The sequence below is a fragment of the Heterodontus francisci genome, chromosome 36 (assembly GCF_036365525.1).
Source record: "Heterodontus francisci isolate sHetFra1 chromosome 36, sHetFra1.hap1, whole genome shotgun sequence".
In the NCBI taxonomy this organism is placed as follows: Eukaryota; Metazoa; Chordata; class Chondrichthyes; order Heterodontiformes; family Heterodontidae; genus Heterodontus; species Heterodontus francisci.
In genome coordinates, this window is record NC_090406.1 from 30,649,374 (window position 1) to 30,674,469 (window position 25,096).

Consider the following 25,096-nt stretch of genomic DNA (forward strand, 5'->3'; position numbering starts at 1 on the left):
CTATCACTGTCCTCAATAGAGAGGGGTGATACCGAGCTATCACTGTCCTCAATGTAGAAGGGCTGATACTGAGCTATCACTGTACTCAATATAGAGGGGTGATGCTGAGCTATTACTGTCCTCAATGTAGATGGGGTGATACCGAGCTATCACTGTACTCAATATAGAGGGGTGATGCTGAGCTATCACTGTCCTCAATGTAGAAGGGCTGATACTGAGTTATCACTGTCCTCAATATAGATGGAGTGATACTGAGCTATCTCTGTTCTCAGTGTAGAAGGGAGTGATACTGAGCTATCACTGTCCTCAATATAGAGGGGTGATACTGAGTTGTCACTGTCCTCAATGTAGATGGGCTGATACTGAGCTATCACTGTCCTCAATGTAGATGGGGTGATAATGAGCTATCACTGTTCTCAGTGTAGAAGGGAGTGATACTGAGCTATCACTGTCCTCAAGGTAGGTGGGCTGATACCGAGCTATCACTGTCCTCAATGTAGAAGGGCTGATACTGAGCTATAACTGTACTCAATATAGAGGGGTGATGCTGAGCTGTTACTGTCCTCAGTGTAGATGGGCTGATACCGAGCTATCACTGTCCTCAATGTAGATGGAGTGATACTGAGCTATCACTGTTCTCAATGTCGATGGAGTGATACTGAGCTATCACTGTTCTCAATGTAGATGGGGTGATACTGAGTTGTCACTGTCCTCAATGTAGATGGGCTGATAATGAGCTATCACTGTTCTCAGTGTAGAAGGGAGTGATACTGAGCTATCACTGTTCTCAGTGTAGATGGAGTGAAACTGGGCGATCACTGTCCTCGATGTAGATGGAGTGATACTGAGCTATCACTGTCCTCAATGTAGATGGAGTGATACTTCGCTATTACAGTCCTCAATGTAGATGGGCTGATACCGAGTTATCACTGTACTCAATATAGAGGGGTGATACTGAGCTATCACTGTCCTCAATGTAGATGGGGTGATACTGAGCTATCACTGTTCTCAGTGTAGATGGGCTGATACTGAGTTATCACTTTACTCAATATAGAGGGGTGATACTGAGCTATCACTGTCCTCAATGTAGATGGAGTGATACTGAGCTATCACTGTTCTCAGTGTTGATGGGCTGATACTGAGCTATCACTGTTCTCAGTGTAGATGGGGTGATACTGAGCTATCACTGTTAGTGCAGATGGGGTGATACTGAGCTATCACTGTCCTCAATGTAGATGGGGTGATACTGAGCTATCACTGTACTCAATATCGAGGGGTGATGCTGAGCTGTAACTGTCCTCAATGTAGATGGGGTGATACTGAGCTATCACTGTACTCAATGTAGAAGGGCTGCTACTGAGTTATCACTGTCCTCAATGTAGATGGAGTGATGCTGAGCTGTCACTGTTCACAGTGTAGATGGGCTGATACTGAGTTTTCACTGTACTCAATATAGGGGGGTGATGCTGAGCTATTACTGTCCTCAATGTAGATGGGCTGATACTGAGTTGTCACTGTCCTCAATGTAGATGGGGTGATACTGAGTTGTCACTGTCCTCAATGTAGATGGGCTGATACTGAGTTGTCACTGTCCTCAATGTAGATGGGGTGATAATGAGCTATCACTGTTCTCAGTGTAGAAGGGAGTGATACTGAGCTATCACTGTCCTCAATGTAGATGGGGTGATACTGAGCTTTCATTGTTCTCAGTGTAGATGGGGTGATACTGAGCTTTCATTGTTCTCAATGTAGATGGGGTGATACTGAGCTTTCATTGTTCTCAATGTAGATGGGGTGATACTGAGCTTTCACTGTTCTCAGTGTAGATGGGGTGATACTGAGCTTTCATTGTTCTCAATGTAGATGGGGTGATACTGAGCTTTCATTGTTCTCAATGTAGATGGGGTGATACTGAGCTTTCACTGTTCTCAGTGTAGATGGGGTGATACTGAGCTATCATTGTACTCAATATAGAGGGGTGATGCTGAGCTATTACTGTCCTCAATGTAGATGGGGTGATACCGAGCTATCGCTGTCCTCAATGTAGAAGGGCTGATACTGAGTTATCACTGTCCTCAATATAGATGGAGTGATACTGAGCTATCTCTGTTCTCAGTGGAGAAGGGAGTGATACTGAGCTATCACTGTACTCAATAGAGAGGGGTGATGCTGTGCTGTTACTGTCCTCAGTGTAGATGGGCTGATACCGAGCTATCACTGTCCTCAATGTAGATGGAGTGATACTGAGCTATCACTGTCCTCAATGTAGATGGACTGATACTGATCTATCACTGTTCTCAGTGTAGAAGGGAGTGATACTGAGCTATCACTGTCCTCAATCTAGATGGAGTGATACTGAGCTATCACTGTCCTCAATGTAGATGGACTGATACTGATCTATCACTGTTCTCAGTGTAGAAGGGAGTGATACTGAGCTATCACTGTCCTCAATGTAGAAGGGAGTGATACTGAGTTATCACTGTCCTCAATGTAGATGGGTGATACTGAGTTGTCACTGTCCTCAATGTAGATGGGCTGATACTGAGCTATCACTGTCCTCAATATAGATGGGTGATACTGAGTTGTCACTGTCCTCAATGTAGATGGGCTGATACTGAGCTTTCACTGTCCTCAATGTAGATGGGGTGATAATGAGCTATCACTGTTCTCAGTGTAGAAGGGAGTGATACTGAGCTATCACTGTCCTCAAGGTAGGTGGGCTGATACTGAGCTATCACAGTCCTCAATGTAGATGGAGTGAAACTGGGCGATCACTGTCCTCGATGTAGATGGAGTGATACTGAGCTATCACTGTCCTCAATGTAGATGGAGTCTTACTGAGCTATTACTGTCCTCAATGTAGATGGAGTGATACTGAGCTATCACTGTCCTCAATGTAGATGGAGTGATACTTCGCTATTACAGTCCTCAATGTAGATGGGCTGATACCGAGTTATCACTGTACTCAAGATGGCTCCTGGGCTGGAAGCTCCCTAGAAACCTCCCTTGCTGTTCAACTCTATCCATGGCCATCTGCTCCCATCCCTAACGTTTTCTCCCCCAATCTGCCCTCTTAAACTGTTTAAATTCCCCTGGCTCTTTAAGTCAGTTCATTTTAGCCCTATCTAAAAGTTAACAGTTAGTTTAGTGTATGTTACCTGGGCCCACTGCCCTCCCCCAGCCACACCTGCTCTTTGTTTTCTCAATGAAATTGATCCGGATGAAACTGACGAGAACAGCTGCCGATACTTAAATCTCCGATCCTGCTGTCTTCACAGTCCAGAGTGTCTGCAGCCACGGCATGCGGTAAGTCCATTGAGGTGAAGAAGGAGCTGCGGGACCCGAGAGAAGTCCTGTGAAAAGGTGCCCCGAACACCCAAAACATCCACGAACGGCCCCCCCGGCCGCAACTTCAAAGCGCCCGCGGGAGATGGCTCGGAGAGCATCTGCAGCGCACTGTCGGCAATGCTGCATGCCTTTATTTAAACCACTGCAAAAAAAAACCCTTAGCAAATGTAATCACCTCTAAGTCTGCCAAATGATGCTTCACCTCCCGAAGGACGTGGATGAGCTTTCCGGACGTCGATGGTGGGCACTGAGGAAATGGCTTATTACCTGCACCAGATTCCACCCCCCCTCCCCCCCCCCTTTACCCCCCTTCCACCCCCCCCCCCCCCCAACCCCCGTCCCCTTCCCTGCTCCACCCTCTCAGCTCACCCCCTCACAACCCCGTCCCAGCCCACCCCCCCCTCGCACCATCTTCACCCCGCACCCCCTTCCCCTGCACCCCCCCCCACCCCCTCCCTCTACCCCTCCCCCTTGCATCCCCTCCTCCCACCGGCACCATCCTACACCTGTGTAGGGGCCCCAACAACCCCACTGCCTTGTGGGCGTCTCGGGAGAGACCAAGGCTAAGGGAGTAAACCCTAACAGAAAATCCGGAGCGGAACCCCGTAGGCGGTCATGTGTCACCTTTGGCATGTTTCCGGCAGTTCCTGCAGCCATACTGGTGCCAAATGTCGTGTCCTGCACTCCTTTGGACCCCACCAGAAAGGCCGAGAGGGGGGTTTTGACGACTGGGCAACTCTCAACCTCCATAAATTTGCCCAGGCATGCGCCATGGAGAGGTCACTCCATAGTTGCCTCACAGCGACTGAAACAACACGGAAGGCAGCAGTTACGGGTTATAAGTCCAGATAAATTGGCGTAGAAACTGGGCGCCACGGGTTGCCTTTGTCGGTGGGAGAGGTCATTGCACCTCACTGGACAGCTACCGCCCGCCTCAAACCGGGCAGCCCCCGGTCAATAAGGTTCTGTCCCGCCACAGTCTGCCTGCTTCAATGGGTGCTTGGAGCTCAGGGTCATTGCCCGAAAGGTGGACTGACACACCGCACCAAACAACATGAAAAAAGGAAAGAAGGTACCAGCCCTTCGCTTTGCAAGCTGGAACGTCAGAACTATGTGTCCTGGCCTGTCGGAAGACCTTACACAAATCAACGATTCTCGGAAGACCGCCATCATTAACAACGAGCTCAGTAGACTCAATGTGGACATTGCAGCACTTCAGGAGACTCGCCTCCCCGCGAGTGGCTCTCTAGCAGAGCAAGACTACACCTTCTTCTGGCAGGGCAGGGATCCTGAAGAACCAAGACAGCATGGAGTGGGCTTCGCCATCAGAAACTCCTTGCTCAGCATGATAGAGCCTCCCTCAAATGGCTCGGAACGCATACTGTCCATCCGACTGCTCACCACCTCTGGTCCAGTACACCTACTCAGCATCTATGCTCCAACACTCTGTTCCGCACCTGAAGCTAAAGACCAGTTCTATGAACAACTCCATAACATCATTAGCAGCATCCCCAACACCGAACACCTATTCCTGCTGGGGGACTTTAATGCCAGGGTTGGGGCCGACCATGACTCATGGCCCTCCTGCCTTGGGCGCTATGGCGTTGGAAGGATGAATGAGAACGGGCAGAGACTGCTTGAGTTGTGTACCTATCATAACCTCTGCATCACCAACTCGTTCTTTCACACTAAACCCTGTCACCAGGTTTCATGGAGGCACCCAAGATCACGTCGTTGGCACCAGCTAGACCTCATTGTCACAAGGCGAGCCGCCTTAAACAGTGTTCAAATCACACGCAGCTTCCACAGTGCGGACTGCGACACCGACCACTCCCTGGTGTGCAGCAAGGTTAGACTCAGACCAAAGAAGTTGCATCATTCCAAGCAGAAGGGCCACCCGCGCATCAACACGAGCAGAATTTCTCACCCACAGCTGTTACAAAAATTTCTAAATTCACTTGTAACAGCCCTTCAAAACACTCCCACAGGGGATGCTGAGACCAAGTGGGCCCACATCAGAGACGCCATCTATGAGTCAGCTTTGACCACCTACGGCAAAAGTGCGAAGAGAAATGCAGACTGGTTTCAATCTCATAATGAAGAGCTGGAACCTGTCATAGCCGCTAAGCGCATTGCACTTTTGAACTACAAGAAAGCCCCCAGCGATTTAACATCCGCAGCACTTAAAGCAGCCAGAAGTACTGCACAAAGAACAGCTAGGCGTTGCGCAAACGACTACTGGCAACACCTATGCAGTCATATTCAGCTGGCCTCAGACACCGGAAACATCAGAGGAATGTATGATGGCATGAAGAGAGCTCTTGGGCCAACCATCAAGAAGATCACCCCCCTCAAATCTAAATCGGGGGACATAATCACTGACCAACGCAAACAGATGGACCGCTGGGTTGAGCACTACCTAGAACTGTACTCCAGGGAGAATGGTGTCACTGAGACTGCCCTCAATGCAGCCCAGCCTCTACCAGTCATGGATGAGCTGGACATACAGCCAACCAAATCGGAACTCAGTGATGCCATTGATTCCCTAGCCAGCGGAAAAGCCCCTGGGAAGGACAGCATTACCCCTGAAATAATCAAGAGTGCCAAGCCTGCTATACTCTCAGCACTACATGAACTGCTATGCCTGTGCTGGGACGAGGGAGCAGTACCCCAGGACATGCGCGATGCCAACATCATCACCCTCTATAAAAACAAAGGTGACCGCGGTGACTGCAACAACTACCGTGGAATCTCCCTGCTCAGCATAGTGGGGAAAGTCTTTGCTCGAGTCGCTCTGAACAGGCTCCAGAAGCTGGCCGAGCGCGTCTACCCTGAGGCACAGTGTGGCTTTCGTGCAGAGAGATCGACTATTGACATGCTGTTCTCCCTTCGTCAGATACAGGAGAAATGCCGTGAACAACAGATGCCCCTCTACATTGCTTTCATTGATCTCACCAAAGCCTTTGACCTCGTCAGCAGACGTGGTCTCTTCAGACTACTAGAAAAGATCGGATGTCCACCAAAGCTACTAAGTATCATCACCTCATTCCATGACAATATGAAAGGCACAATTCAACATGGTGGCTCCTCATCAGAGCCCTTTCCTATCCTGAGTGGTGTGAAACAGGGCTGTGTTCTCGCACCCACACTTTTTGGGATTTTCTTCTCCCTGCTGCTTTCACATGCGTTCAAATCCTCTGAAGAAGGAATTTTCCTCCACACAAGATCAGGGGGCAGGTTGTTCAACCTTGCCCGTCTAAGAGCGAAGTCCAAAGTACGGAAAGTCCTCATCAGAGAACTCCTCTTTGCTGACGATGCTGCTTTAACATCTCACACTGAAGAATGCCTGCAGAGTCTCATCGACAGGTTTGCGTCTGCCTGCAATGAATTTGGCCTAACCATCAGCCTCAAGAAAACGAACATCATGGGGCAGGATGTCAGAAATGCTCCATCCATCAATATTGGCGACCACGCTCTGGAAGTGGTTCAAGAGTTCACCTACCTAGGCTCAACTATCACCAGTAACCTGTCTCTAGATGCAGAAATCAACAAGCGCATGGGTAAGGCTTCCACTGCTATGTTCAGACTGGCCAAGAGAGTGTGGGAAAATGGCGCACTGACACGGAACACAAAAGTCCGAGTGTATCAGGCCTGTGTCCTCAGTACCTTGCTCTACGGCAGCGAGGCCTGGACAACGTATGCCAGCCAGGAGCGACGTCTCAATTCATTCCATCTTCGCTGCCTTCGGAGAATACTTGGCATCAGGTGGCAGGACTATATCTCCAACACAGAAGTCCTTGAAGCGGCCAACATCCCCAGCTTATACACACTACTGAGTCAGCGGCGCTTGAGATGGCTTGGCCATGTGAGCCGCATGGAAGATGGCAGGATCCCCAAAGACACATTGTACAGTGAGCTCGCCACTGGTATCAGACCCACCGGCCGTCCATGTCTCCGTTATAAAGACGTCTGCAAACGCGACATGAAATCGTGTGACATTGATCACAAGTCGTGGGAGTCAGTTGCCAGCATTCGCCAGAGCTGGCGGGCAGCCATAAAGACAGGGCTAAATTGTGGCGAGTCGAAGAGACTTAGTAGTTGGCAGGAAAAAAGACAGAGGCGCAAGGGGAGAGCCAACTGTGCAACAGCCCCAACAAACAAATTTCTCTGCAGCACCTGTGGAAGAGCCTGTCACTCCAGAATTGGCCTTTATAGCCACTCCAGGCGCTGCTTCACAAACCACTGACCACCTCCAGGCGCGTATCCATTGTCTCTCGAGATAAGGAGGCCCAAAAGAAAAAGAACTGTACTCAATACAGAGGGGTGATGCTGAGCTATTACTATTCTCAATGTAGATGGGCTGATACTGAGCTATCACTGTCCTCAGTGTAGATGGGGTGATACTGAGCTATCACTGTTCTCAGTGCAGATGGGGTGATACTGAGCTATCACTGTACTCAATATAGAGGGGTGATGCTGAGCTATAACTGTACTCAATGTAGATGGGGTGATACTGAGCTATCACTGTACTCAATGTAGATGGGCTGATACTGAGTTATCACTGTACTCAATTTAGAGGGGTGATGCTGAGCTATCACTGTCCTCAATGTAGATGGAGTGATACTGAGCTATCACTGTCCTCAATGTAGATGGAGTGATACTGAGCTATCACTGTCCTCAATGTAGATGGAGTGATACTTCGCTATTACAGTCCTCAATGTAGATGGGCTGATACCGAGTTATCACTGTACTCAATACAGAGGGGTGATGCTGAGCTATTACTATTCTCAATGTAGATGGGCTGATACTGAGCTATCACTGTCCTCAGTGTAGATGGGGTGATACTGAGCTATCACTGTTCTCAGTGCAGATGGGGTGATACTGAGCTATCACTGTACTCAATATAGAGGGGTGATGCTGAGCTATAACTGTACTCAATGTAGATGGGGTGATACTGAGCTATCACTGTACTCAATGTAGATGGGCTGATACTGAGTTATCACTGTACTCAATTTAGAGGGGTGATGCTGAGCTATAACTGTACTCAATGTAGATGGGGTGATACTGAGCTATCACTGTACTCAATGTAGATGGGCTGATACTGAGTTATCACTGTACTCAATATAGAGGGGTGATGCTGAGCTATAACTGTACTCAATGTAGATGGGGTGATACTGAGCTATCACTGTACTCAATGTAGATGGGCTGATACTGAGTTATCACTGTACTCAATTTAGAGGGGTGATGCTGAGCTATCACTGTCCTCAATGTAGATGGAGTGATACTGAGCTATCACTGTCCTCAATGTAGATGGGGTGATACTGAGCTATCACTGTCCTCAATATAGATGGAGTGATACTGAGCTATCACTGTCCTCAATGTAGATGGGCTGATACTGAGTTATCACTGTCCTCAATGTAGATGGAGTGATACTGAGCTATCACTGTCCTCAATGTAGATGGGCTGATACTGAGTTATCACTGTCCTCAATGTAGATGGGGTGATACTGAGCTATCACTGTCCTCAATATAGATGGAGTGATACTGAGCTATCACTGTCCTCAATGTAGATGGGCTGATACTGAGTTATCACTGTCCTCAATGTAGATGGAGTGATACTGAGCTATCACTGTCCTCAATGTAGATGTGTATTACTGAGCTTTCATTGTTCTCAATGTAGATGGGGTGATACCGAGCTATCACTGTCCTCAATGTAGATGGGGTGATACTGAGCTATCACTGTTCTCCTTGTTGATGGGCTGATACTGAGTTATCACTTTACTCAATATAGAGGGGTGATGCTGAGCTATTACTGTCCTTAATGTAGCTGGGGTGATACCGAGCCATCACTGTTCTCAATGTAGATGGGGCTGATACTAAGCTATCACTGTTCTCAGTGTACATGGGATGATACTGAGCTATCTCTGTTCTCAGTGTAGAAGGGAGTGATACTGAGCTCTCACTGTACTCAATATAGAGGGGTGATGCTGAGCTATCACTGTCCTCAATGTAGATGGGCTGATACTGAGTTATCACTGTACTCAATATAGAGGGGTGATGCTGAGCTTTCACTGTTCTCAGTGTAGATGGGGTGATACTGAGCTATCACTGTTCTCAATGTAGATGGAGTGATACTGAGCTATCACTGTTCTCAGTGTAGATGGGGTGATACTGAGCTATCACTGTTCTCAATGTAGATGGAGTGATACTGAGCTTTCACTGTTCTCAGTGTAGATGGGCTGATACTGAGCTATCACTGTTCTCAGTGTAGATGGGGTGATACTGAGCTTTCACTGTTCTCAGTGTAGATGGGCTGATACTGAGTTATCACTGTACTCAATATAGAGGGGTGATGCTGAGCTATCACTGTCCTCAATGTAGATGGGGTGATACTGAGCTATCACAGTTCTCAGTGTCGATGGGCTGATACTGAGCTATCACTGTCCTCAGTGTCGATGGGCTGATACTGAGCTTTCATTGTTCTCAGTGTCGATGGGCTGATACTGAGCTTTCATTGTTCTCAATGTAGATGGGCTGATACTGAGCTATCACAGTTCTCAGTGTAGATGGAGTGATACTGAGCTATCACTGTCCTCAATGTAGATGGGGTGATACTGAGTTATCACTTTACTCAATATAGAGGGGTGATGCTGAGCTATTACTGTCCTTAATGTAGATGGGGTGATACTGAGCTATCACTGTTCTCAGTGTAGATGGGGTGATACTGAGCTATCACTGTCCTCAATGTAGATGGGGTGATACTGAGTTATCACTGTCCTCAATGTAGATGGAGTGATACTGAGCTATCTCTGTTCTCAGTGTAGAAGGGAGTGATACTGAGCTATCACTGTCCTCAATGTAGATGGGCTGATACTGAGCTATCACTGTTCTCAGTGTAGAAGGGAGTGATACTGAGCTATCACAGTCCTCAATGTAGATGGGCTGATACTGAGCTATCACTGTCCTCAATGTAGATGGGCTGATACTGAGCTATCACTGTTCTCAGTGTAGAAGGGAGTGATACTGAGCTATCACAGTCCTCAATGTAGATGGGGTGATAATGAGCTATCACTGTCCTCAGTGTAGATGGGCTGATACTGAGTTATCACTGTTCTCAGTGTAGATGGGCTGATACTGAGCTATCACTGTTCTCAGTGTAGATGGAGTGATACTGAGCTATCACTGTTCTCAGTGTAGATGGAGTGATACTGAGCTATTACTGTCCTCAATGTAGATGGAGTGATACTGAGCTATCACTGTCCTCAATGTAGATGGGCTGATACTGAGCTATCACTGTTCTCAGTGTAGATGGGCTGATACTGAGCTATCACTGTCCTCAATGTAGATGGGCTGATACTGAGTTATCACTGTTCTCAGTGTAGATGGGCTGATACTGAGCTATCACTGTTCTCAGTGTAGATGGAGTGATACTGAGCTATCACTGTTCTCAGTGTAGATGGGGTGATACTGAGCTATCACTGTTCTCAGTGTAGATGGGCTGATACTGTGCTATCACTGTCCTCAGTGTAGATGGGGTGATACTGAGCTATTACTGTCCTCAATGTAGATGGAGTGATACTGAGCTATTACTGTCCTCAATGTAGTTGGGGTGATACTGAGCTATCACTGTCCTCAATGTAGTTGGGGTGATACTGAGCTATCACTGTCCTCAGTGTAGATGGGCTGATACTGAGCTATCACTGTCCTCAATGTAGTTGGGGTGATACTGAGCTATCACTGTTCTCAGTGTAGATGGGCTGATACTGAGCTATCACTGTCCTCAGTGTAGATGGGGTGATACTGAGCTATTACTGTCCTCAATGTAGATGGAGTGATACTGAGCTATTACTGTCCTCAATGTAGTTGGGGTGATACTGAGCTATCACTTTCCTCAATGTAGATGGAGTGATACTGAGCTATTACTTTTCTCAGTGTATTTGGAGTGATACTGAGCTATCACTGTCCTCAAGGTGGATGGGCTGGTATTGAGCTGTCAGCTATGTGATAACGTTACCCAATGTTCTTTAATGCAAAAAACAAACACTGCTCTTTGTGTTTGCTGCCTGTCGACCATTACAAATATCGTTATCATAAGCAGTGATTTTTCAAATCCAGGGAAATTTGATTTTCGAGACAGATGCACCTTGGGCCCAGCCTTTTTCCTCCTTTTGTGAGTACAGCTATGGCTGCACTGTCCCAGACAACTTGGTTCTCTGACCACTTCTTGAATGTTTTCTAAAACTCAATTTACCAAACATGTTTGATAAATTCACGTAAGCTAGACTGATTGTCACTGACTCGCCATTTCTGCTGTTGTGCACTTTCACAGAATCGCAGAATCACAGAATCGTTACAGCGGAGAAGGAGGGCATTTGGCCCATCTTGTCTGCACCAGCTTTCTGAATGAGCAATTCACCTAATGCCATTCACCCGTCTTCTCCCCATAACCCTGCACGTTCTTCTTTTTCACATATCAGTCTAATTCCCTTTTGAATGCCTGATTGGACCTTCCTCCACTGCAGTCTCTTGCTTCTTTTGCCCATCACTTAAAATCTGTGCCCTTTTGTTTTCGCTCCTTTCCTGAGTGGGAACAGTTTGTGAATTTACATCTGTAAAAAGGCCACAGCTAATGCCAGATGATAACCATTCTGTTCTCAACAGGTTGGGTAACCCAGGCCTTCTCAGGTATAACAGACTTCCTCTGCAATATTAAAGTGTCTGCCCCAGCTCAATTGATATCACTCTCACCTCTGAATCAGACGGTTATGGGTTCAAGCCTTTCTCCAGGGACTTCAACACAAAATCTAAAATGACATTCCAGTGCAGTATTGAGGAAGTATTGCACTGTCGTGAGTTGCCACCTTTTCAATGAGGCATTAAACTGAGGCCCTGCCTGCTCTCTCTGGTGGACAGAAAAGATGCCATGTCACTATTCATAAAGATCAGGGAAAATATCCTGGCTTCCTGACTGATATTTATCTCTTAACCAACATCACTAAAGCAAATTATCTGGTCTTTTATCTTATTGCTGTTTGTGGACTCTTACTGTATTTCCCTACATTATAGCAGTAACTACACTTGAAAAGTACTTCATTGGCTGTGAAGCCGTTTGTGAAAGGTGCTATATAAGTACCATTCATTCTTTACTGCCAGCAACAAAGCTCCATGTTCTGTGTGTCCTTGGGCTTCCAAAACATGTTTTTCCTGAATACATAGGGCGGCACAGTGGCGCAAATGGTTAGCACTGCAGCCTCACAGCTCCAGCGACCCGGGTTCAATTCTGGGTACTGCCTGTGTGGAGTTTGCAAGTTCTCCCTGTGTCTGCGTGGGTTTTCTCCGGGTGCTCCGGTTTCCTCCCACAAGCCAAAAGACTTGCAGGTTGGTAGATAAATTGCCACTAGTATAGTAGGTGGTAGGGAAATGTAGGGACAGGTGGGGATGTGGTAGGAATATGGGATTAGTGTAGGATTAGTATAAATGGGTGGTTGATGGTCGGCACAGACTCGGTGGGCCGAGGGGCCTGTTTCAGTGCTGTATCTCTAAACTAAACTATACTAAGTTCAGTAAACTCTCTGTTGTCCATATGTCAGTGTGTTCAATAGAGATGCATTTATTTCTCAACCAAGTGTGAAAACAGGATTTCACCCCCATGTTGTACATAGTCAGTGAGCTCTTGATAATTATTCCTCTGGTTTTCAGATCTGGCTCTTTAAAGAGAAGGCTTAAGAAAGCAATGTTTTCCCTCATCACCTTCAGCCTATTTTGGGCCTCCAGTGCCCCCTTTCAGAGCGGGAAGATTCCATTCTGCAGACTCACATCTGAAATATGTGATTTGGAGAGGAGTGAACAGCAGGACACAGCAGTGGATGGAAGCTCCACCCTCATGCACTTCCATGCCATCCAGAGAATGTGCAGGATTATTTATTTAGTATCATTTTAATGTTGGGCGGTATAGAAATCCTTGAGTATTTCTACAGATATTTTTCAAGTTGGAAACTTTTCATTCCCACGCTTTTCAATAGGAAGGAGTACAGTTTGTGCATGTTTACTTTGAGATACAGATGCACAAACAATATCAGTAAATTCAATATGTCGACTGTCAGGTAAATGACTTAAAACCTAAAAGCTAATTTAAGAACCCAAGAGAAATAACCGGTGAGCATTAAAGGATGATTGAAGTAGAAATTAGGAGGAGCCCCACAAAAAGCTTCGTAAGAAAATGGGATTCAAATCTAGCAAATAGAAAGAAGTAGCAGGAAGAGAAAATCAGAAGGAAAGAACCATTAACACATTCCCTTTATTAACATCATGTCAAATCTTTGATGCTGTTTCTCCTCCCAGTTCCATTTTTCCTTTAATAGTTCATAATTTACCCAGTTGCAATGATTAAAGCCATAATCAAACAAAAGAAGCAAGGAAAACAAAAACAAAAACTTACACTCAAAATGATCAATAGGGGAACAGTGCACTATGGGATTAACTGTCAAACACCCTTAGATGATTTGTGAATCTGCAACAGTAGAATTTTGCTCTATTCTATGCAAAAATCAAATTTATTTATAATCAGATTAACTGTGGTCAACTATATTAGAACATTTAAAAGTCACCTTAGTCTAATTATTCTGTTCTGTTATTCTTATTAACTCAGGATGTTATTTATAAGCCGATTTCATTCATTCTATTTTGTTTCTGCTCAAGCCTCACTCTCCAGTGCTGTTTCATTCATTATTTTAGCTGTGCTACATATACATTTAAGTATATATGCGCAGTCCTACGTGCATACATTCAAGCCTATGTAATCCCTTCTGAACTGTGGTACTAAACAGTAAATTTTCCTACAATTATACATCTAACTATATTTAGTGTATTATAGCTTTTTCTGTTGGTTCATTGTTGCTCACTTTCTAAGTTGTATATGCATTCTGTTCCATACACGTACAGTCACTTGTGTATAGGCATGTACATACAGCTGCATGTGTACAGTTATGTATTGTTACGATCAGGTGAGGAGGGGTTGAAAGACTCCCTTCTTGTGCCTCTCCTTGTTTGACCACAACAGGGTTTATTCCTTTTTAAACAGTGTATGTGCTTATCAGTTCAGTGAGTGTATAATCCTGCATGTGCTATGATCTTAAAAGAACGAATCGGACAGGTTTTCTTGAGTTTAAACAAGAAAGAGGTTGTCTATTGTACTTAAAATCAAAACCTGATCTAAGTAAAAATAATAAACTACGCTTCAACTTTCACACACTCACACACAGGTATCAGGCACACACGAATAGGTTACAAAGTGATGAAGAATAGTTTGGTTGGATTAGAGTCCAGAACAAATAAAAATAATATACAGTTTATGGGGTCTGGTAATTCAGTTGTCTTGCACTGAAGTCATGATCCTGACATTCCTGGTTGGTAGAAATATACTTGCAGCTGGTCCACCTGGTTCAGGATTTTCTTGAAAACAATGATGTAAATAGTTTTCTCCCCAGAATCTCTTTCTGCAGCAATGATAGATTTGGACAGGATTCAAAGCTTGCAGTGTTACCTGGAGAGAGAGCGAGAGAGAGAGAGAGAAAGACATAGCCCATCTGGGGCCCTGCACTGATTAGTTCTCAAAGCTTGTCTGCTGTCTGTAACAGAAACTGTTAAGTTTTCACACAGACTGGGGAGACTGCCACATGATTCTCTCAGTGTATTCTTTTTTCCCACTTTAAGGAGATCCAAAATATAAGAATCCCAAATCTTTCTCAGGTCTCATTGTTTCAATGTTTACCCCTGGAGGCACATCTCCAATAGTGTGAATGCTGCAGGATGGCTTTGAATGTCTTGCTAACGAGGACAATACCTGATAATCTATTCAACTGTTCAAGCCATTGTTCTGGATGCAAACTATTTAACATGCATCTCCACTTCGATGCCTTGGAAGGTGAGGTATTTCAATGCAAATTGTGGTGGCCATCTTAGGTGCCAGTTTTAAACGTTGAATGTAGGATTCCAACTTTTCTTTTTAAAAATTTAATGTAGTTTCCAACCAATGAATGAAAAATCATTCAGCATGGCACGTTTTCGTGACACCACCCACCAGGCGGAATGAAATGTGACAACAGGAGCATTTCATTATAAGGTCGTAGGTAAAGAAAAAGAAATTGTACACACACATTCATTCTCAAACACTCACATCTCAAACTCACACTGTCATAGCTAGGCTCTGGTTTAAATTTCATCTAGGATGATTCTGTGTTGAGTTAGAATCTGGACACGCATCAGCTATCACATTGCTTTTTTTCTGCAATGTGGATAATTTTTAAGTGGTAGGGTTGCAAAAGCAGGCTCCACAGAAATAGCCTTGCATTTTTATTTTTGAATTTCTCTACAAAGGTTAAGGGGTTATGGTCAGTATACATAGTGGAATACCTCTTTTGGTGTTGGTTTGATTTTTTGGTGAAGTGCCCAACTGGTCTCTCAATGCCTGACTCATCTTGGAGCAGAATGGCATCATCCCCTAGGTCACTAGCATCAGTTGCCACTGTAAAGGGTTTATTATAATTCGGAGCTGCGAGCACCCATTCATTAGTTAAAATGGCTTTTAGCCTCTCCAAAGCTGTTTGGTACCTCTCTGACCACACCACCTTTGCTCTTTTCTGCAGTAAGTCTGTCAGCGGGGTGGCTATAGTGCTGATGTTTGGGGCAAACTTGCGGTAAAACCTGAACGTCCCCAAAAATCGCATTATTTCATGTTTGCTCGTGGGGATGGGAAAATCTATCAGCGCCTGTACTTCTGCTGCTCTGGGCAGCACTCACCCCTGATCTACAACATGTCCTAGGTAGGTTACTTGAGCTTTAGCAAATTTGCTTTTTGCAAGGTTTACCGCTAAGCCAGCTGACTGTAATCTTCGGAAAGGGCTTCTAATTGGTCCCGGTGATCTCCCCATGTCTCACTGTACAATAACAAATCATCCAGGCTCACTACACAGTTGAGTAGGCAGCCACTACCTGGTTTATCAGCCTTTGGAAGGTGGCTGGGGCATTCCTTAGTCCAAAGTGCATCACTCGGCACTGGAATAGGCCGTCTGGGGTGAAAAAAGCTGCGATCTCTTTGGCTCGGGGTGTTAAGGGAACCTGCTAGTATCCATTTAGCAAGTCTATCTTGGTTATGTAGGTGGCATTCCCTACTCTATCGATACTATCTTCCAGACAGGGAATTGGGTAGGAAATTGCTCTGGTCACTACATTAACCTTCCTGTAATCAATGCAGAGCCTTGTTGAGTCATCAGGCTTGGGCACCAGCACAACTGGGGAACTCCAGCTGTTCTGGCTGGGCTCAATCAGCTTGTTTTCCAGCATATACTGTATTTCCTCCTGAAACAGGGTCAGTTTCCTGGGACCTAGGCAAAAGGGGTTCTGTTTTGTGGGAGGGGTCTCTCCTACATCCACATCGTGTAGGGTTAGGGTGGTGCATCCTGGTGTGTCCCTGCAGATTTCTTTAAATGCTGTAAGCAGCCTTAATAGTGCTTCTCTTCTGCACTTAAGTAGGAAGGTACAGTGTCTAATTTTCCTAACATTTCAGTGTTGGCCAACCAGACAGTAGGGGGTTCGATTTGGGAACCCTCCAGGCCCTCCTCTAACTCGTCTTCACGGTCCTTTTTGTCCTCCTCTGTCCTAACTGCCTGACAGACCTGGGCTTGATTGTCCCCTTCCCGGCTCTGTTACTGTTTTAAAGTGTTGATGTGGCACAGCCTTTGTTTTTTCCCTGTGGTCTGAGGTATCAATTAAATTGTTCACCCTGCCAATTCCCTTTACTACTCTATAGGGGCCACTGAACTGGGCTTTCAGGGGTTCGCCCTGTATGGAAGTAATACTAACACATTGTATCCAGGCCGAAATTTTCTGGCCTTGGCATGTTTATCTGCCTGCCTTTTCATAGCCTTTTCATGGGAGGTTTTTAGGTGCTCCTGAGCCACTGCACAGGCTCTTGTGAGCCACTCCCGGAACATGGAGATGTAGTTTAACATGGAAGGCTCATCCCTGTGTCCCAAAAAACCTCTCCTTGATTAGTTTAAGAGGACCTCTCACTTCGTGTCCATAAACTAACTTAAAGGGGATAAAGCTAGTGGACTCATTGGGTGAGTCCCTGGTGGCGAACAGGAGAAATCCCAGCCCTTTGTCCCAGTCATGGGGCAGTATGCCCTGAACATTGTCTTTAGGGTCTGGTGGTACCATTCCAAAGCCGCTTGTGACTGTTGGTGGTAGGCTGAGGATTTTTGCTCGGTTATTCCCAGGGTACTCATGATTTTTTGAAAGATCCCAGACATGAAATTCATGCCCTGATCCGACTGGATCTCAGCAGACAGCCCATTATTGGATAAAGAATTGGGTTAGCCCCTCCACCACTACCTTTGGCAGAGATAGTTCTTAGAAGAATGGCCTCTGGGAATCGGGTAGCCACATCCATAATGGTGAGAAGATACTAGAGACCCCTTTTGTTTTCGGCAGGGGTCCCACACAATCCACTAGCATTCTACTGAAGGGTTCCTCAAAAGCCAGTATGGGAGTTAGGGGTGCAGGTTTTATTGCAGATTGGGGCTTCCCCACAACTTGGCATGTGTGGCAAGTTTTACAGAACTCCACCACATCTTTGTGGAGTTTTGGCCAGTCAAAATGCTGTCTTATGCGGGCTTGGGTTTTTGGTATACCGACATGTCCAGTCATTGGAAGCTCGTGGGCTATTCTTAGTATTTCCTTATGGTACTTCAACAACACCACTATCTGGTGAACCACACTCTTCATCCGCAGGTCTGTGTGGAGGTCTCCAATTCCTCATCAGCACCTCATTCTTTAAATAGTAGTACTCTGGGGCTCCCTCTGCTTCAGCTTCTGTTTGGGCAGCCTGTGCTAACTTTTTTAATAATGGGTCGGCTTGCTGAGCCTCGACCAAGGAAGACATGTTTAACACATCCTTTGGGTCCTCCAACTTCCCATAGAAGGTTTCAGATAACCAGACAGTAGGGTCATCTGTTTGCAGTGCCAGTTCAGCCTCCTCCTGGAGCTTGTTTGGCCATGAACTGGGTCACCACACAGTCAGGGACCTTCTCCTGCAAATACTCTGTCTCCCTGACCTCTTTCAGTCTCTCTAAAACTACTAGGGAAACTACCACCTTCGCTCCCACCAGATCATTACCAGGAGCAGGTTGACCCAGTCCACAGGTAAATTGGGGACAATCCCCATGGTTACCGATCCTGAAACAGGGTCGCACTCCAGGTGCACCCATTTTAAAGGTATGGGGATAAACTGCCCATTGATACCATTCGCTAACACTCTAGCATTCAGGGCACTCTCTGGGGGAAGGGTCATGCCTTTTCCCAGCAGAAGGGATTGGGTGGTCCTGTTATGGGCTTGCTTGCCTCACTTAAAGGGTATGGGGTCACTTTTCCTCAGGGCACAAAATCCTAGTAACTCTCAGGGATTTTGTTAAGTTCCTGCACTCAAGCAGTAGATTTACTGGGTCTCACTGCCGCAGTTAAAGCCACAGCCTGGTCTGCTGTGCTTTCCATCAGGGCCCCTTTTCCTGCACTGTCCTGGCATGCCCTGATTAATCCTACAGGTTTTCCCCATAACTTCCAGCAGTCAGCTTGAAAGTGACTTGCCTTGTTACAGTGGAAATACACAGGTTTTCGAGTGTCACTCCTGCTCTCAGCACCATCCTTTGTGCCTGAGGAGAGCCCCCGTATGTCCAGCTTTCCATTCTTGCCCATGGCTGTTCAGGCTCCTATCACCCTCCCACCTTTTATCCTTTTCAGGGTTTTGGGGGTGACAATGGAAGGTTTTCCCTTGGGGTAAGGGCTTGTGGACAAGCATAAATTCATCAGTCAGGGTTACTGCCTGCCCGGCTCTTGGAACCTTTTGTTCCTCTACGTGGGTTTTAATAGAAAGCAGAAGTGAGTTTTTGAATGCCTTGGGAAGGATCACCTCTCTGAGGTTTTCATATATGGGCTGTATCTTGAGTGCTCGTATCCACTGGTTAAAAGCAAGCTGCTGAACTCTTTCAAACTCAAGGTAAATTTGTTCAGGCTGCTTTCGGAGGGTTTGGAATTTTTGGCGGTACGCCTCCACTACAAGCTTGTATGCACTCAGGATAGCATTTTTAGTCATCTCATAGTCTGATGAACTCTTATCAGGCAGCAGTGAATGAACATCATGGGCTTTTCCTGTTAGTTTTCTTTACAATAACAGGGTCCAGCTCTCTGCTGGCCACTTCACCTGTCTTGCAAGCTTTTCAGAAGAGATGAAAATTGCTTCCACATCCCCATCATTGAGCTTTGGGATCAACTGAGAGAACTTTAAGAGCTCAGCATGTGGTCCTGAGCTTGGAGTAGTTCCCTCATGAGCAGTGTCTTTACTGGGCGCATTGAGTCTTCCTCTAGTTAATTTGAGCTGCTTCAATTCCCTTTGGAAAGCCCTTTCTCTTTCCCTTTCTGGAGAGTCTCTCTCCTTTTTCTCTCTGGATAGCTCTTTCTTTTTTTTGGAATTCTAATTCTAGTCTCCTCTGTTCTAGCTGTATCTTAGTTAATGTTACCCTATCTGCTTCCGTCTCTAAACCTGTTTCTGAGTCTTCAGGTTCATGTGCAAAATGGTTGGTCACATGTTTTAGGATTTCCGGTTTTCTAGCTTTTGGACAGATAGTAATCCCTAACTGCCCAACTACATTCCTCAACTCTTCAATAGAAAGGGCTTTTAACCTGTCCCAAGTTACTTCACTCTGGTCTAGGAAGGTTCTGGCCTCGAACGTGGACATTTTAGTACTCTGGCAGCGAAAACCACAAGAAAACCTGTATTGAAGATTTAAATTTTTTGCTAGGGATCAATTTGGTTTCCCACTTCCCATCTCTTGTTGTCTTTGGGGTTTGATTCCAGACGGGCCCCCAGATTTATGTTAGGATCAGGTGAGGAGGGGTTGAAAGGCTCCCTTCTTGACCCTCTCCTTGTTTGATTGCAACAGGGTTTATTCCTTTTTAAACAGTGGATGTGCTTACCAATTCAGTGAGTGTTTAACCCTGTATAAAGAACAAAGAACAAAGAACAAAGAACAAAGAAAATTACAGCACAGGAACAGGCCCTTCGGCCCTCCAAGCCTGCGCCGATCCAGATCCTCTATCTAAACCTGTCGCCTATTTTCTAAGGGTCTGTATCTCTTTGCTTCCTGCCCATTCATGTATCTGTCTAGATACATCTTAAAAGACGCTATCGTGCCCGCGTCTACCACCTCCGATTGCAACGTGTTCCAGGCACCCACCACCCTCTGCGTAAAGAACTTTCCACGCATATCCCCCCTAAACTTTTCCCCTCTCACTTTGAACTCGTGACCCCTAGTCATTGAATCCCCCACTCTGGGAAAAAGCTTCTTGCTATCCACCCTGTCTATACCTCTCATGATTTTGTACACCTCAATCAGGTCCCCCCTCAACCTCTGTCTTTCTAATGAAAATAATCCTAATCTACTCAACCTCTCTTCATAGTATGTGCTATGATTATAAAAGAACCAATCGGACAGGTCTTCTTGAGTTTAAACAAGGAAGAGGTTAGTTTATTGTACTTAAAATCAAAACCCGATCTTAGTAAAAATAATAAACTATGCTCCAACTTTCACACACACACACACACACACACACAAGAATCACACACACACACACACACACACACACACACACACACACACACACACAAGAATCACACACACACACACACACACACACACACACACACACAAGAATCACACACACACACACACACACACAAATAGGTTGCAAAGTGATGAAGAATAGGTTGGTTGGATTAGAGTCCAGAACAAATAAAAATAACATACAGTCTGTGGGGTCTGGTAATTCAGTTGTCTTCCGGCTGAAGTCATGATCCTGAAGTTCCTGGCTGGTAAAAGTACACTTGCAGCTGGTCTACCTGGTTCAGGGTTTTCTTGAAGACAGTGATGTAAATGTTTTTCTCCCCGGGGTCTCTGTCTGTAGCAATGATAGACTTGGACAGGGTTTGAAGCTTGCAGTGTTACCTGGAGAGAGAGAGAGAGAGAGAGAGAGAGAAAGACAGCCCCACTGGGGTCCTGCACTGATTAGCTCTCAAAGCTTGTCTGCTGTGTGTAACAGAAACTCTAAGTTTTCACACAGACTGGGGAGACATGTATTCTTTTTTCCACTTTAATGAGAATCAAAGTCTAAGAATCCCAAATCTCTCTCAGGTCTTATTGTTTCAATTTTTACCCCCTGGAGGTACGGCTCTACTAGTATGAGTGCTCCAAGGTGGCTTTGAATGTCTTGCTAACGAGGGCGATACCAGATAATTTACTCAATTGTTCAAGCCATTGTTCTGGATGTGAGCTATTTAGATATGCATCTCCACTTCGATGCCTTGGAATTTGAGGTATTTCAATGCAACTTGTGGTGGCCATTTGAGCTGCCAGTTTTAAAATTTGAATATAGGATTCCAGCCGATGAATGAAAAATCATTCAGCATAGCACGTTTTCATGACTGTATAGAGAAATATGCATACAGTTGAATTTTTGGAAGACATTGTCCACACAGTCACATATGCTTACAGGTCTGTGCTTAGTCGCATATGTGTACAGTTGTGTATCTGACACATATGGTCATAGGCATGCACATGTAGTCGCATAAACTTGAAGACATGTATGTACAATCACATGCATACAGACATGTGCATCAAGTCATAGTTGTGTACAGATACACGTACAGCCACATGTATACAGATATGCACATCTCGACACATATATGTGCAAATATGTACATAGTGTTTCATTTGCATAACAAGTATGTGTTTACAATTGCACCTCAAGGTTTAATAATCAGCACAACTAATTTGGATGAAAACTGAGAAAACGGAGCCTGCTTTTGCACTAGTGTCTTCCTTTTCTCAGGAGGTGACGCTGCAGCAATGGACTGCCAATTCTCACTGTGCAAACTCATTTGTTTGCAAGCTGGAGAGTGTTCAAAGTGGCACAGTTCCATACTTAATAATTTATGAATTAAAGGATAGTTGAGGCCCAAAAGGCCACAAGAAAATGAAATGAATTGTTTGAAATATTTCTGGAAGTTGTCTGGATAACCAGAAGAGCTGAACAAATTATGGGAACATTGCAGAGGTAATCATAGCTGTGAAATAGTGGAGCAGAAATATTGATGTGTTTTCCTGTTTTCCCATCTGGTATAAATTAATCCAAGACAGTTTACAATGGGTCGTTTGTCAGGCGCAATCGAACTCAGCACCTCTGCACACTGAATGACGGGGATATTTCCACAGATTGAATTGTGCAATGATTTGCAGATAGGCAATGGGGTTAAGCAGGCACAGAAAGGAACAGCTGTGCTTTACACACAGAGATATATTAGTGAAAGGTACTTGTTCAAATAAATTAAAGACTTGATTTCAGTATATAGAGATGGGCTGGGAGGAAAGATTTGAGAAGCTCAAACTGTATGGTGTGGAGAGAAGATGGGTCTGGGGCACCTTATCAAGGGATATAAAATATTCAATGGGATATTGAGATGAAACCTAGAACATTGCTGCAAATTAAACTAGGGAAATAGGAGATACATTTCAACAATGACCACTAAATATAAAATAAAAACAGAAAAAATGCAGGAAATACGCAGCAGGACAGGCAGCAGGACGGGCAGTATCTATGGAAAAGAGAAACAGAGTTAATGTTTCAGGTCATCAGTGACCTGCTGAGTGTTTCCAGCGTTCTAACTTCTTTTGCAGATTTCCAGTATCTGCAGTAGTTTGCTTCTGTAAAACTAAATGTAAAACTAACATTAGGAAGCCATGTCCCCAGGGCTTTGTGTTTACTCAGTCAATAGCTGAGACTTACAACCATGAAGATCCCAGGGCCAATTTTTGTATGAGGTGGCTGGGTGGGATACAGTACTGATGTTACAATTGGCCTAGCTGGCCCTTGGATCAGGGAGGAGAAATCCAACCAGGTTCCTGCTCTTGATCACAATCCAATGACCCTCTGCTGGAAGTGAGCAAGTATGGCTGTTGGGTGGGGACAGATTAAGGGCTTGACTGTAGTAACCTCCATGGTTGAAAAACCTGCTATCGCTCAGTCCAGCATCACACATGAAAGCAAGGTCACTTGCATGAAGTAGCCTAGGGATCCCTAGCAACTAATAGTTATAAGATGATGAACCTAATGGGATCCTGAGGAGATTTGGAAATAGACTACCGGAAGGTAGGATCTGGGACTCTCTTTTGTGGTATAAACAGGTCCAAGGAGCAGAGACTGGAACTGTACTCTGTGGACAGGAAGCTAAGGAGGGAAGAATTATTTATTAAGTTGGAAAATAAACCAGGAGATTCCTTTCATCAAAGATGTTCACGTACAAGAATTCCTTTTAAAATCTTGGGGAGCTGATGGAACTGTGTGAGAGAAGTGCCACAGTCTAATGATTTTTAAAAAAAAACATACTGCTCTTCGACCAGATACATTGCTTTATGATAATCTATCAGAGAAAGGAAGCTTCTGAATGGTTTAACCCTACCTAAGGACAGATTCCTGTGAACCTCCTTTTTGTTTTCCAGACCAGCGATCTGGGACCTGCTTTTCCAGCCTGCTGAGCGGTCGATGTGCAGGAGACCTCCATGGTCATTACACTAAGATGCAGTGCTGTTGTGACTCAGGGCGCTGCTGGTCGGCAGGCCACATTCCAGAGATGTGTCCCGTCAGGGGGTCTGGTAAGTGAACCTTCTACAAACAGCCAGCCAAGTGCGCAAGAGGTGATTGGCATAAACTGGGCAAAATGCTATGCACTTTGTACTCTAATGGTTATTAAATATACTTAATTCAATTTTTTGGATCTCGCTTATATATGGAGAATACAATAGGTCCACAGGTCTTTGGGTTAGGCAACATCCTGGTTTGCTCAAACTGCACTTTCAAAAAAAACAACAAATAACTATTGTTGAGCAAAACATGGAGATTGGCATAAAAACAGCCAATCAAAATCATTCTTTTCAATGAAAGAAACCAATCAATAACCAACAATATCCCTGCCTGAGCTTGGGAGCTTGCCACCGAGGCAAGGGGGGTGGGGAGAGGTGTTGGGGTAAATGGCTGCTTCTGCAGAATCAGAGCCCAGAAACTCGATGGAGTTATGCCTGTTTTTTGAGTGCCAACTGGGCATCTAGCCTCCAATATGGTGGGCAGAAAGCACATGCTCACTACAAACTGGAAGTGCATTGCCCTCCATATTGGTGTGGACAAAGAAAAGGCGTTTGGAGCCCACGCCTGAAAAGGGTGATTGGTCCTTTGTATTTGCAAATATTGGGCCTAACATCTGTTTGACAGCCCTGTGGAAAACTAGGTTGCCTTAAGTGTGGTCAGTGCCGGGCTTCAAAGTCTCTTCACTGACAAACTGCTTGGGGATACCCAGCAGATGTCTGCTCCTCGTGGTCTCATTAAATAAGATCTGAGATGCCTGTTCTGTCCTGGTGTCCGTACCATCCAGTGTTTCTGTTGCAATAAGGAGGGGAAATGAGAAGTGGGGATATCGATTATCATATCGTCCTATTTAAAAAAGGCTGCCCATTTATGGGTAGGTCCTTCTGGCACCCAGTAGAGGAGATGACGGAAAACCAGAATGGGTAGTGACCTGCAGTGACGAATACTGGGCCAAATTCCTGTCCCAGCCACCTGCTCTAGTACTGCTACTGTACCAGCAGAGG

At 45.3% G+C, this 25,096-nt stretch overlaps 1 protein-coding gene across 1 annotated transcript in view; it reads left to right on the plus strand.

Moving 5' to 3' along the window:
• fbn2b (fibrillin 2b) overlaps positions 1-25,096 on the plus strand; it is a 245,998-nt gene that overhangs the window by 96,102 nt on the left and 124,800 nt on the right. Inside the window, exon 9 of the mRNA XM_068016449.1 lies at positions 23,954-24,106. Coding sequence (XP_067872550.1) covers positions 23,954-24,106 — 153 coding nt within the window. The remainder of the gene's footprint in view (positions 1-23,953; positions 24,107-25,096) is intronic.